This window comes from Limanda limanda, chromosome 9, assembly GCF_963576545.1.
Source record: "Limanda limanda chromosome 9, fLimLim1.1, whole genome shotgun sequence".
NCBI classification, from domain to species: Eukaryota; Metazoa; Chordata; class Actinopteri; order Pleuronectiformes; family Pleuronectidae; genus Limanda; species Limanda limanda.
The window spans coordinates 1,392,781-1,407,494 of NC_083644.1; the positions used below are offsets into that span (position 1 = coordinate 1,392,781).

Below are 14,714 nucleotides of genomic sequence, written 5' to 3' on the forward strand. Positions count from 1 at the left end.
CCTTTTCTCACTCAGAACATCTGGTGATGCAGCGTCTGTGACATTTCCTGCTCCTCTGAGGATGAACCCTTTACATCTGAACGAGCCGCTGACCTTTTCTCCAAAGCAGAACAAATAGTGTGTCTGTCGCTACCGGCAGAGACACACACACCTGCAGACACACACTCACACTTCTGTGTTTCTGTCTCTTCACAGTTTAATATTCCCATAATGCACCTCTTCATGTGTTTGTGCATGTGTGTGTGTGTGTGTGCAGCTTTTTACGAGTTCACACAAAGTGCACAATTCCATCACACTTCCCTGGAAAATTGAGAAAAGCGTAAATGGCACTAGAATGTGTGTGCATGTGTGTGTCTGTAAATGTGTGTGTGTGTGAGTCTGTCTGTCTGTGTGTGACTGTATGTGTGTGTGTCTGTGTGTGTGCGAAGGTTGAATAAATTTCATGAGCACACATCACTGCATATCCCACATTGCAGCTCATCCTTCACACAGATGTGTGTGTGTGTGTGTGTGTGAGAGTGTGTGTGTCTGTGTGTGTGTGTTGACCACATGCTGTGCTCAAACTGCTGATGCTGCACATCTCAGCAGATGGCAGGAGACACACACACACAGCATGTCATATCTACATGCACTAATTATTCATCAAATGGGTTTAAAACAAGCTGCTAATACATCACACACCTGATCATCTCTAACAGGGTTTTACTGTAATGTTCTTTCCTCCGAGCTTCTGAAACAACTGTCTTTGTCTCATGGGGACGACTTGTCCTCACAGAGACGACTTGTCCTCACAGAGACAGAACGAGACCATAAACCGAAAATTAACCAATGAGATGAAAGACTCAACACTGATCATTTTACCGTGGCAAATCGTATCTTTAGTCACTGAATCAGGATCCAGACGAGTTCAGCCTCTCGGAAAAACATAATTACAGCCAGCATATGTGATGAGCTAATTAACACACAACCACACACACACACACACACACACACACACACACACACACACACACACACACACACACACACACACACACACACACACACACACACACACACACACACCTGCCAGCGCTGCCAGAACCTGTCAGAAATTTCAAACACTCAAAATCTAAAGGAAATATGTTTCATAAAAACAGATATTGGCTCATATCTCTGCTGTTTCCTTTCTGTACAACTGAAGATGTTATTTAATAATGTTGGTGCTGAGAGCTCGACTGATTTCATCTGAGGATCCTTTCACAGACATATTAAATCTGCGTGGATCTTTCTTGATATTAAAACTCTATTTATTAATAATTATTTGTAAACATGTTATGATTAAACTGTAGAATATAAAACCTCGATTACATTTCATTCTCACAGGGAGACAACAGAGCAGATTATAGATCTGTGTCATCATCACAGAGACCAGAACAGTCAGTGGAGCGTTACACACTGTGAACAGGAGACGACCCACAATGCATCCCTGAGGAACTCCATTAAATATAACCATGGCATCTTTCACAACTTGCACCATATTCCACCGAGTGTTTCCTTGTGAGACGTGTGACTTTAGAAACACATCATCATCACGGCGCCTGTCCCAGCTGTAATTTCCTCAGAGTGTAACGAGCCTGGCGTCGCCACCCGTCACTACGCACACGCTCGATTCAGAGCAGCTGAATGCGCACACACTCGATTTTGACAAAGAGGAGAAACGCTGAGAGCTCCACCTGTGGAAGTCTGAAGCCGTTAGGTGTGAAGACTGTCACTTCATTTCCTCCTCTCTTCTGTCTGGGGACGGATGTCACAGCTTAGAGCAGATTGTTCTTTTCCCTGCAAGCTTCTTTTGTGCAGCAGCGTGTACACACACACACACACACACAGACACACACACACACACCCACACACACAACACAGTCATCTCAGCTCAGTGGGGATCTGAACTCAAAGCTTTTCACTGCAGGATCCACCTGGTAAAGTCTCTTCCTCCGTTAGAGAAGGAGCCTGAAGTGACAGATTCTACGATGATGGATTAATAAAAACATAGAAACTATCACCTGAGAAACCAGGAAACTCACAGAACACAAACCCTCATCAAGGCAAACGCCATAGATATATATAAAGACTAGATATCTCGCTCGACGGAGCCGGACGTCACCACATGGCGGCCATCTTGTTGCGGGAGGCTCTCTCACCCATAACATTGTGTTGGTAGTTGTAAATAACCATAACTTGCTCAATTTTCAACCGATTTTGAAACGGTCTGGTTTTTATAAACGTCAGAGATGTAGTTATGACACTGCATAAATTATAAAACATTTTTAGAAAATAACATAATTATTCATAAGTACACAGTGTCATATCTACATCTCTGACGTTTATAACAAACCAGACCGTTTCAAAATCGGTTGAAAATTGAGCAAGTTATGGTTATTTACCAACACAATGTTATGGGTGAGAGAGCCTCCCGCAACAAGATGGCCGCCATGTGGTGACGTTCGTCTCCGTTGGCCGGCAACGCGGCCGAGATATCTAGTGTTTATATCTGTGGCAAACGCCCTCTCTACCCTGGTAAAGCTGCATCCGTCCATTTGACCTCGGGTCACGCCCCCCCCCCCCCCTCCACCCCTTCACCACATTTGACAGAAATTGGTTCAGTCATCGGTGATTAGAATTAATCCTGCAAAAATTTAAAAAAAAACTGCTGAGAGAGAGATAATCTCCTTCGTGGTGTTAATAAGGATTCTTAGAGTTTCCAAAGCGGATTAAAATCATTTAGTTGAATTAACATATTAATGCATATTCATGTTTTGCAGTAGAGATCTGGCAGTTTTTTTTAAGTTAGTTTGGAATAAATGCTGTTGTCTCCATTAGAAGATCTGTAGCTGCGTCTGAGTTCAGGAGTCAGGACGCGTTCCTCAGTGACCACGACATGAGGCCCCGCCCTTACTGCTGTCGCCTAGCAACAGAGCTGCAGCTGGACACGACAAGAAAGTTTTACTGCACCTTGGTTTTTTTTAGCATGTGTACTATTACCGGTTCAGTGTATTTGTGTGGTACATTGTGATACTTCTAATCACGGAAGCACAATCTGTAGTCGCTGCCTCCGAGGGATTCAACCTTGTGACTCAGTGAAGGTCGAGTCAAGGTCGAGTCAGGGTCGAGTCAGGGTCGTCCATATGAAACTGATGCAGACAAATGGCTTCAGCATATTTAGTTGTTTCATGACATTAGAGAAAATACACACGTTTGTACTAAACCTTAAAGTAAATGTAGGAGGAACAGAATCGTGTTGTGGTGACTGAAGAGGAAACCAGAGTCAATGCTGTTTGTCGGTCTGTGCTTGTGACAGTTGTGTGTCGCATGATGGCAGCTGTGATTCAGTCCGTTGTCTTTGTGTTTCATCGCCGTCCTCTGGTGTGAAGGACCCGACGTGCAGACCCGCTCTCGCCTGAGTGAAACTCTAACATGTGTGCGATCATGAGTTGGACAGTGAGTGGACACCTGCTTGTGTGAACACGGAGCTGTGTGTAACTAATGACTGACTCGCAGGTTCCTGACAGCGTGTGAGGTGAATGTGTGTCTGAGTAACGACTCTGGGAAACTGTAAATCTCTGAGGTTCATTGCAGAGCTCCTTTAAACTCCAGCTGTTATAGATGGTTGTAACGTGGACTTTGAATCTGAAATCTTCACCTGGACTGAGGACAAATCACTTATTGGTTCTGGTTTCTGTCCTCAGCTGCCGGACCAGCAACAGGAAGAGCCTGATCGTGACGTCCAGCACCTCCCCCACCCTCCCCCGACCACACTCACCTCTGCATGGACACACAGGTAACACACACACACACACACACACACACACACACCCCCGACTGTCGACCGCTTCAAATCATAACATGTGTTCTTTAAAGGGCCGAACTTTCCCACTTGTTTCAACATAAACTATATTTATTTTCCTACATAACAATGTACTTTAAGAACTGAATGGGGACAAATTAAATATATATTTCCTTTTCTTTTTAAAGAGTGTGTGTGAGGTGTGTTACCAGGAGTTGTGTTGTTTACTATCACAGCTCAGTTATCACCTCAGACTTCAGCTCAGGCAGATATTTGATGGTCTGGATTAAAGCAGAATCCGACGATGCGGCGTAAAAATCAATTTCCTGCCGCTTTCCTGGAAACCTCGTTCATCGCCGCTGTGTTCACCTTGAAGAGGAAAAGGAAACGCACACTGACAGGATTCCTGTTACACACGCCATCATCCCAACTCCTCAAATATAAAGAGAGAGAGAGAGAGAGGAACAACAGGGACGTTGATCGATGGAGACTGAAGGAAAGTGAGCGAGAGTCGAAATAAAGATCTGAAAGACAGGATCAAAATGGATTGGACCGAGGAGAGAAAGACGGAGATTCAATCTGTCTCTGTAGAGAGAGAGAGAGAGAGAGAGAGAGAGAGAGAGAGAGAGAGAGAGAGAGAGAGAGAGAGAGAGAGAGAGAGAGAGAGAGAGAGAGAGAGAGAGAGAGAGAGAGAGAGAGAGAGAGAGAGAGAGAGAGAGAGAGAGAGAGAGAGAGAGAGAGAGAGAGAGAGAGAGAGAGAGAGAGAGAGAGAGAGAGAGAGAGAGAGAGAGAGAGAGAGAGAGAGAGAGAGAGAGAGAGAGAGAGATCCTCATTAACTGAGTGTTTGTGCACGTCTACGCTCAGTTGACACGTCGCACACGTTTCATTTCCTGCTGAGGAAGTAATAGAAGTTGCAAAACTGTCACACACACACAAACACACACACTTTGTTTAGTTGTCATTTATCCAGTTCAGATGATTAGAAGTGGAACTTTATCAATCTATCAAATTTGAATTGTAGATCCTCCTTTGGTTCATTCACACCTGAACCTTAATATGGTCAAGTTTTGAACCTTAAGTCAAGTTCAACCCTTTACAGCCAACTGTCAATCAAAGTCAATGTTCTGTCCATTTATCATCTGCACAACAACATCACTAAGTGCTTTGCAAAAGAAATAAAAACCAGACGAAACAATCAAACTGAGACACGAGAAAATAAAATAGATAAAAGATAAAAGCTGATGTCAAACAAAGAGCCATAAAAAGTTTACGACGACATTTAAAAGGAAGTTGAACATCATCTCTAATAATAGACTTTGAGAGGCAGATGAATCGTGGTGAGTCAGGAAGTCAGAACTCACATTGTCACATCCACACGAGTTCGTTTCAGCACAAACACAAAAACATCAGTGAGACTCGAAAGCAGTTTTCAGACCTGAAGTCTGGAACGTCTCCTGCAGCCTCCAAGTAAAACATCTGGAAGCTTCCCAGTGAGCGAGTGGACGTGTGGACGAGGTTTCTAACACGTGACGTGAAACCTGAAGAACACAAAGATCTCAGGATGAAGAAGAGGAGCCGGACACGTAGAAGACGAAGACGTCCACTTGGAAACACGAGGAGATTCCAGATCTTTCCACAGCAGAGTTTATACGTCCTGTCCGGCCTCCTGCTGCTCTACAGGCTCCACCCCTCGCCTGGATGTTCCCCACATGTTCCTGTTTGAACGAGTCGGACCCACAACCTGCTGCTGCTTCACAAACACTAACTACACAACCTGATGCTGTTTCATGAAATCAGCTTGTGTGACCTTTCAAAACCTGATGAATCTGAGGGACACATGATTTTGTAGAAATCAAAAAATCAGTATTGTTGTTAGTTCAGTTGTGAGTTCAGGTTTGTGGTGTTGTTGTGGTCACACTGGTCCAGAAGCTGTTTTCCTCTTCGTCTCCATCTTCATCCTCCAGACTGCTTTGGCTGCTGCGTCTCCATGGTAACGCAGCCACCGGTCCTCAGTCGTCCTCTCACTCCCGTCTCTTCTGTCTCTCCCTGCAGAGGAAACAATTACGACCAATTAAATATCATTATTTAATGTCACTGCTTCTCAGTTTTCATCTTCTCTCTTGTTGCTTCATGGAAAATACATCATCTTTTCCTTCTGTTCATGTTTAGAGGTTTGATTTGAAGCTTAAATTCAGTTTCAGCTGAAACACAAACCTGTATCAGTGAAAGCAGAGCAGTGAGTCCTGATTCATATGCACCAGTGGAGACCATTAAACCTTCTCCTCATTCCACGGACCCGTTTTATTCTTAGGTGATTGCTTCTCTTTCCCTCTTCTTTCTCTCACTCTATCGCTCCGGCCCCTCATCACGGTTTCAATCATTCAATTTACTGCTCATCACCAGGAGATTCTTCACAGTCTGATATCCTGAGGGGCTGATGAGAAGCAATCTTCTCCAGAAATGACTTTTATTAAATGTTCACGTTCTGCATAAATTCCTGGTCTCCGCTCGTGTTGCCACTTCTGCCGTCTCCTCTTCTTCTTCTTCTCCTTCTTTCCCTCTCCATGACACTGTAATGTTACCCTCCTTCTCCTCCTCTCTTTTCTTGAGTTTCTGCACCTCCTCCTCCTCTTTTCTCTTGAGAGTATCTGCACCTTCTCCTCTTCTCTCTTGAGTATCTGCACCTCCTCCTCTTTTCTCTTAAGAGTATCTGCACCTTCTCCTCCTCTTTTCTCTTAAGAGTATCTGCACCTTCTCCTCCTCTTTTCTCTTGAGAGTATCTGCACCTCCTCTTTTCTCTTGAGAGTATCTGCACCTCCTCCTCTTTTCTCTTAAGAGTATCTGCACCTTCTCCTCCTCTTTTCTCTTGAGTATCTGCACCTTCTACTCCTCTTTTCTCTTGAGAGTTCCTGCACCTCCTCCTCTTCTTTTCTCTTGAGAGTATCTGCAAGTCCTCTTTTCTCTTGAGAGTATCTGCACCTCCTCTTTTCTCTTGAGAGAATCTGCACCTCCTCCTCTTTTCTCTTGAGAGTATCTGCACCTCCTCCTCTTTTCTCTTCAGAGTATCTGCACCTTCTCCTCTTCTTTTCTCTTGAGAGTATCTGCACCTCCTCCTCTTTTCTCTTGAGAGTATCTGCACCTCCTACTTTTTTCGCTTGAGAGTATCTGCACCTCCTCCTCTCTTTTCTCTTGAGAGTATCTGCACCTCCTCCTCCTCTTTTCTCTTGAGAGTATCTGCACCTCCTACTCTTTTCGCTTGAGAGTTTCATCACCTTCTCCTCCTCTTTTCTCTTGAGAGTATCTGCACCTTCTCCTCTTCTTTTCTCTTGAGAGTATCTGCACCTCCTACTCTTTTCGCTTGAGAGTTTCATCACCTTCTCCTTCTCTTTTCTCTTGAGAGTATCTGCACCTCCTCCTCCTCTTTTCTCTTGAGAGTATCTGCACCTCCTCCTCTTTTCTCTTGAGAGTATCTGCACCTCCTCCTCTTTTCTCTTGAGTATCTGCACCTCCTCCTCTTTTCTCTTGAGAGTATCTGCACCTTCCTCTCCTCTTTTCTCTTGAGAGTATCTGCACCTCCTCTTTTCTCTTGAGAGTATCTGCACCTCCTCCTCTTTTCTCTTGAGAGTATCTGCACCTCCTCCTCTTTTCTCTTGAGAGTATCTGCACCTCCTACTTTTTTCGCTTGAGAGTATCTGCACCTCCTCCTCCTCTTTTCTCTTGAGAGTATCTGCACCTCCTACTCTTTTCGCTTGAGAGTTTCATCACCTTCTCCTTCTCTTTTCTCTTGAGAGTATCTGCACCTCCTCCTCTTTTCTCTTGAGAGTATCTGCACTTATTCTCCTCTTTTCTCTTGAGAGTATCTGCACCTTCTCCTCTTCTTTTCTCTTGAGAGTATCTGCACTTATTCTCCTCTTTTCTCTTGAGAGTATCTGCACCTCCTACTTTTTTCGCTTGAGAGTATCTGCACCTCCTCTTTTCTCTTGAGAGTATCTGCACCTCCTCTTTTCTCTTGAGAGTATCTGCACCTCCTCCTCTTTTCTCTTGAGAGTATCTGCACTTATTCTCCTCTTTTCTCTTGAGAGTATCTGCACCTTCTCCTCCTCTTTTCTCTTGAGAGTATCTGCACCTCCTACTTTTTTCGCTTGAGAGTATCTGCACCTCCTCCTTCTCTTTTCTCTTGAGAGTATCTGCACCTCCTCCTCCTTTCTCTTGAGATTTTCATCACCTTCTCCTCCTCTTTTCTCTTGAGTATCTGCACCTTCTACTCCTCTTTTCTCTTGAGAGTATCTGCACCTCCTCTTTTCTCTTGATAGTATCTGCACCTTCTCCTCCTCTTTTCTCTTGAGAGTATCTGCACCTCCTCCTCCTCCTCCTCCTCCTCCTCCTCCTCCTCCTCCTCCTCCTCCTCCTCCTCCTCCTCCTCCTCCTCCTCCTCCTCCTCCTCCTCCTGTTCCCTCACTCTGAACCTTCCTCCTGGTGGTTGCTGGTTGAAGGTCAGCTTGTGATCGACAGCTCTTTGTTCTCGGACTTCTGATGAATTCTGTCAAACTCGTCTTAACGAAGGACAGAGAGAAAGAATCGAGCTTCTCTCTTGTCAACACTCACAGGAGAATGTTGACGTTTTCTTTTCCTCCTCCTGTCTTTCCGCCCCTTCTCCAATTATAGCAGTATTTTGTTATCCCAGCCACTCGCTCCCTGGAGAGTCAGCGAGCGAGACTGAAGAGGCACAAAGCAGATTTCATATTTGCATGTTTCTCATGCCAGAGTATCTCTCTTGCTAAAGTAGGTCAGTGTCACTGCAGTTTGCTGCAGAGCTTCTGAAACGTGACAGTGAAGCAGCGTCGGTAGTAGGGACGGGAATCAGCAGGGACCTCCCGATACGATACTACCACGATACTTAGGTGGAGATACGATATGTATTGCGATTCGATATTACGATTTCCTGGGATTTCTTCTGGTTATTTTTTTTTTTTTTTAAATACTGGACCATGGAAAAATGTTGAATCATTCCTCCAAATACAACACAGTCAAATTCACTTAGAGCTTTACCAGTTTTATTTCAAATATTAACATTAACTTAATGACTGCCGGGCAGCCAATAGAGAAAATAAATAAAAATTTGCCCTATTATTGTATAGCCCCTGTCAACTGCACACAAACTGACAGATTAAGAAATGTAAGTCACTTAGGCTACTTTTAAACAATAAATAAAAGGTCAATTAAATAGAATAAATAATAGTTTACTTAAAATATAAACTTTGAAATAAACAAAAAGTAAACAAAGCTAGTGCTTGGGTATGTTTAGATTATTGTGCAAAAAGAAGAGCTGGTCAACATGCTCTGGGGTGATGTTGCTCCCCCCAATATATCCCCCCCGGTATAAACCAATAAATATGTTTTTTAAAAAAATAAAAAAATCGATTTGGGAGGCAGCATGGCGATTTAAAATCGTCATTCACAAGAATCGCGATTTGTAACTGAATCGATTTTTACCCCCCATCCCTAGTCGGCACCTGTAGTGATGAGACCGGTTCAATGAGCTGTAGGTTCCACTCACATTCATTAATCAGTCCAGAAGTACAGTCCAGCAAACATGGAAACTATTATGCAAATGTTTTATATTAACTAATCAGATTTGAAAGTCACTCTGGAATAGGACACGACCGACTTCTCTGATAAAAACTTCAGAATCTTCCACAGACCTGAGTATCTGTGTTTATCTTTTATGTTGATAAGAAAACCTTTATTTGATTGAATTCACGTTTTATACATTTGGTTGTTTTATGTCTGCGTTTGTAAAAACCCAGTGTTTTATTCCTTCAGGTTTTTTAAACTTAATATCTACAGAAAGCCAAAAGGGAATTTCTTCAGACTCACAGATGAACTTATTTGAATTTTGAGGTCAAATCTCAAGGTCGTGGTTAACTCATAAAATGTGTTTTTTGCCTCTTGAACATATCTCAAATAGTTTGAGGCATCTGCCCCAAAAACAAATAACAACTGCTGTAACGGCAGATTAGTTTCATCACAATTTTACTTTCATGTGCAAAATAATAAAGTGTGATAATTAAACAGGAAAATTAGATTTTATCAGATCATCATAAAAACAAACACACACTGTGATTTTCATTTACACAGAGAGTTAGTTCATGTGTCTGTGAACAAGCTTTAAACTGACTAATGGTCCACACACACACACACACACACGCACACACACACACACACACACACACACACACACACACACACACACACACACACACACACACACACACACACACACACACACACACACACACACACACACACACACACACACACACACACACACACTTATAGCCATGTGTGATAGTGCACTCAGAACAATGTGTCCTGATCCGTCCACACAGCACAACTCGCAGAAGCCCGTCGGACACTAACAAGCGTGTGTTTGACTAAAGACACACGCGTGTTCACTGGAGCGTGTGCGTGTTCTGTCACAGGGACCGAGAATTCAGCATTTAATATTTGAGCTGCAGCTCTGTCCAGACCCCCCCGCTGAGCAAAATACATAATTGATGTGGAAATGTCCGACCACTTAATCTCTCCTCCTGTTTCGGAAGGCTGCCAGCCGCCTGTCTCCCATTTATCTTTGTGTGTGTGTGTCTGTGTGTATGTCTGTGTGTGTGTGGTGAATTATTAGTTACACTCTGACACTCGGCTGTGTATCTAAGGCTGCCCTTGAATATTCAGATCCATTACTGCCTGAACATGTGGACGTGTCAGTTATTAAATGATCTCAGGTTTATTCAGAGGAAGCTCATCCATTCTCTGAAGTGTCACTTCTCCAGCAGATCAGGTTTTATTATGTGTTGCGTCTGAGAAACTGTTTCTTATTAATATCCTACTGTTTTCTTTTCACCACACAGATGTATCTGCTAGAATCAGGTTCATTGGACACAGAAGCTTCATGAGCAACATTTTTTAAATAATGGAATTAACCGATGTTGATGAAATATCACAATGTTCACAGATGATGCGTTCAGGGACTTTCAGACGGTTTAAAACCTGTGAAACTAGAGATTGTGTTATCGATCCATCAGCTTCCAAAGTGTTGTTCATGTTGTTGTAATAGATTTGATCTCATTTTCTGTGTTGTTCCTCTAACATGAAGCTTTGTGAGTAGGTACAATATTAGATCATATTGAATATATCATTGTATCATATGACATAAATTAAATAAATCCGTCTGTATCTTCTCTCAGGAACCAGCCCACTGGACAGTCCTCGCAACTTCTCCCCCAACACAGCGGGACACTTCTCCTTCGTCCCTGCACGCAGGTGAGACACACAAACGCACAAACACAAACACAAACACAACCATGTGGAAACGTCTCTGTCATGAAGGTTGGGATGATAGAGTCCACCGGGTTCCTACAGTCGCCCAGACAGAACAAAGACCTTTGAATTTCTATGTGAACTGAAGGCAGCCGGAGGTTCTCTGACACAAAGTGAGTTTTTTTTTATGTGGCTGTAATCAACCACCTCACTGCTCGGTGCCTCTAACGGCTACACACCCTTCCTTGTGTCCTCGTGTCCTTGTGTCCTTGTGTCCTCGTGTCCTTGTGTCCTCGTGTCCTGTGAGACGCTGTGAGACGGTTCAGTGGCGTCTGGATCTGTGGATCCGAGCCGCCGCTGAGCGTGAGGGAGCTGATGAGGCGGGAGATGATCGTCCTGAGCCTGTCACTCAAACCAGGATTAATAAACCTCTTATCTCTCTGGGCACAGATAGTCATTACTGGGGGGGGAGGAAGCAGTGTGTGTGTGTGTGTGTGTGTGTGTGTGTGTGTGTGTGTGTGTGTGTTTTAAATCCACGTCAAGATAAGGAAGCGTCTCAAGCTCATAAGAAAGTTTGATGATGTGGAACTTCTCAGCCACCCTGCCTCCTGAATCTTCATCAAAGAGATTAGGTTTCCATGGTAACGCACCTGTAAACCCCCCCCCCACCACTGGCCCTCAGGCTGTTTCCATGACATCATCATCGAACACCGTGCTGCAGCCAAACAGAGCTCTGAAGTTCACTTGCGTTCTGACGGTGGAGCAGCAGCGACACCGTGTGGTGGAGTCTGATACTACACCTCAAACAATAATATTTAATATCCTCTTTGATTTAAAAAGCATCTCTCCAGACTTATGGGCTCTATGTTATTCTTAGAAGATGCAGACGTGCAGAAAGTGTGTGTTTGTGTTTATATATATATATATAAGTCCACGTGTGAGTGACGGCTGCTAACAGCTTCTTGTCTCCCTCACAGTCACGGACACAGGGCTGACAGGTAACCGCTCGACCTTCTGACCTCAGTCCTCCCCCCCCCCCTCTGTCTTCTTGCCCTCCGTCCTGCATGGCCGAGCGCACACACACTCTGAGTGACATCAGAGACGACCTTGCAGGGTCTCATCCTCTTCCTCCTCCTCTTCCTCCTCCTCTTCCTCCTCCTCCACTGCTGCTCACACACACTTGAAGCAGGAGACAATTCTCTAGAAACTCTGGAGTCATGAGAATCTTTGTGATGAATCTGCTGAAGTTTCCTGAGTGCAAACCCAAAACGAGTCCTGATGAATGAATCTGATATGATCTGATTCCTCTGAGCCGTAGAGCTCCAGGTTCTCCATCACCTCCATCACCTCCATCATCGCTCTGCATGAGAGCATAGAATGTGGATTACTCCGCCGCTGAAAATAGTCCCCATCAAACACTTGCTCCTGTTTGAAGGCGACTGATCAGCTGAGACTCATCCTCATGTTACTGATCCTCTTCTCATGGAGCTGACAGGGTTTCACGTCTCCAGCTGGAACCAGTGAGATCAGAGAGGGTTGTGGGTTTTATACAGAAACATGTAGAAGAACATCATCTCATCCTGAGCTGCTTCTCTCATGCTTCCCTCCATGTGGATCCTGCTCATGGCTTCTTCTGCAGTTTATCCTCCTGTTTACTTTCCCTCCTTCAGAAGATTGATGCTGCGTCTGCTCAGTGGGTGTGTGTTATCGTTTTGTGTTGTGTTGTGTGTTTCTAATGAGTCCTTGTCCTCTCCTGCAGGACGGATGGAAGACGCTGGTCTCTGGCCTCGCTGCCGTCCTCTGGCTATGGCACCAACACTCCCAGCTCCACTGTCTCGGTAAATCTCTCTCTCTCTCTCTCTCTCTCTCACTCTCTCTCTCTGTGTGTTTGTGTACTTTGTGTTTTATAATAATCTGTGGACCAGAAACCAGAGATAAGCGCTTTCTGCTCCCCCCCCTCCCCCGAGCTGCGATGGAGAACCTGGTTCTTCACCAGTTCTCTCGTTGCTTCCTCTCCTCTGATGCCCTCAAGTGTACTTCTGCTTCCTCTTCTGTTTCTCCTCCTTTCTCTCCCTCGTTCCCGAGGACTTATCAACGGTCCCTCTGGTCTCCTCCTCCTCCTCCTCCTCCTCCTCCTCCTGCTCCTCCTCCTCCTGCTGCTCCTTCATCTCCCTTCTTTAAACCCCAGTGATCAGTTTCTCTGGAGCAGAATGAGACCCAGAGCTGAGTTAGATCTTAGCTCGGACTCAGACCGTTAGCTTACAGAGCTAACAGCGCTAACAGATCCAAATACATGAGACAGGTCTGTGTTGAGTCACAGGTTCGAGTCCCAGCAACATTTGATAAAACCACCAACAGTCTGAGTCGAGTCCCGTCACCGCTGCTCCTCGTACGATGAGGTCATGTGACAGGATTTGTTCTTTAAAGCTCTGATACACAGACTGTAAATCAAAATGGACGAAGACTCCGGGTCCAGAGAGTGACGCCTGTTGGGTTGTTACCTCGTGACGTGTGATATGTTACCGGGAAAAGCTCTGGTGTATTTAACAAGTGACTAGGTGTAGTTGTGGATCTCAGACGGTTGATTCGATTAAATATGACATGAAACTATATTCATCTTGTGCCTGTTTGTGCTAACCTGAGCTAGCTGGACGTAGCTGTACAGCACAGAAGCTTTTGATCTAATTAGATTAGATTAGATTCAACTTTATTGTCATTGCACAACGATGTGAAGATGATAAACAAAATCACAGGTTCTGGTTTTGTTTTCAACCTGAGGGTTTGGACCCAGATATGAATTTTACCTCACGTGTAAAAGTTAGTGAGAAATTGAATCTTCTTCTCACTTCATAACGTCAGGAAACATTCAGGAGTTTCTGTCTCAGTCTCTAGTTTCACGTCTTCTTCAAACAGCTGATGATCATTTAGTGAATTGTGATCATTTAGAGTCAAACAGACCATAAAGCACCGTGATTGACAGCTAGTACCGTCCAATGGGTGCAGGAGGCAGGTGTAGGTGGGCGTGTCTTCCAGCTCTCAGTCAGGCTCCACCCCCGTTCCTCCAAATGTGAACCCTTCTGGTTTCAAAAGTCCAAGATGGCACCGGACAGACTCAGCTGTCACCTGGTGGGTCGTCCTGCTCCACATGTCTTTGTCTCTGAAGACAGACCTGGTCCTCCCTCGTCCCGGCCTCGCCCCCCCGCTGTAGCTCCAGTGCTGGTTGTAATCTGTGCTCCCTCTGTGCTCCTCCTCTCACAGTCCTCCTGTTCATCTCAGGAGAAGCTGCACCAGCTGCCCTTCCAGCCCACGCCGGACGAGCTGCACTTCCTCACCAAGCACTTCAGCTCGGAGAGCATCACGGACGAGGACGGACGCCACTCCCCCATGAGGCCGCGCTCCCGGAGCCTCAGGTACCAGCTCGGGAACTTTTCAAAATGATCCTCTGACTTTGCAAACACCCACAGGAACCTTCTGTGGAACCTCTCAGCTCCTGAACCTCCGACTGCTCAGGCCGAGGTGGAAGTTTGTTGGACTTGATGTTAAACTGATTCTAGTGAACCACTGCAGGTAGACT

The 14,714-nt window shown here is 44.9% G+C and overlaps 1 protein-coding gene across 1 annotated transcript in view; it reads left to right on the forward strand.

Moving 5' to 3' along the window:
* Nucleotides 1-14,714, forward strand: part of mast2 (microtubule associated serine/threonine kinase 2) — a 124,279-nt gene that overhangs the window by 78,938 nt on the left and 30,627 nt on the right. Inside the window, exons 5-9 of the mRNA XM_061077775.1 lie at nt 3,726-3,817; nt 11,068-11,143; nt 12,118-12,138; nt 12,900-12,978; nt 14,399-14,550. Coding sequence (XP_060933758.1) covers nt 3,726-3,817; nt 11,068-11,143; nt 12,118-12,138; nt 12,900-12,978; nt 14,399-14,550 — 420 coding nt within the window. The remainder of the gene's footprint in view (nt 1-3,725; nt 3,818-11,067; nt 11,144-12,117; nt 12,139-12,899; nt 12,979-14,398; nt 14,551-14,714) is intronic.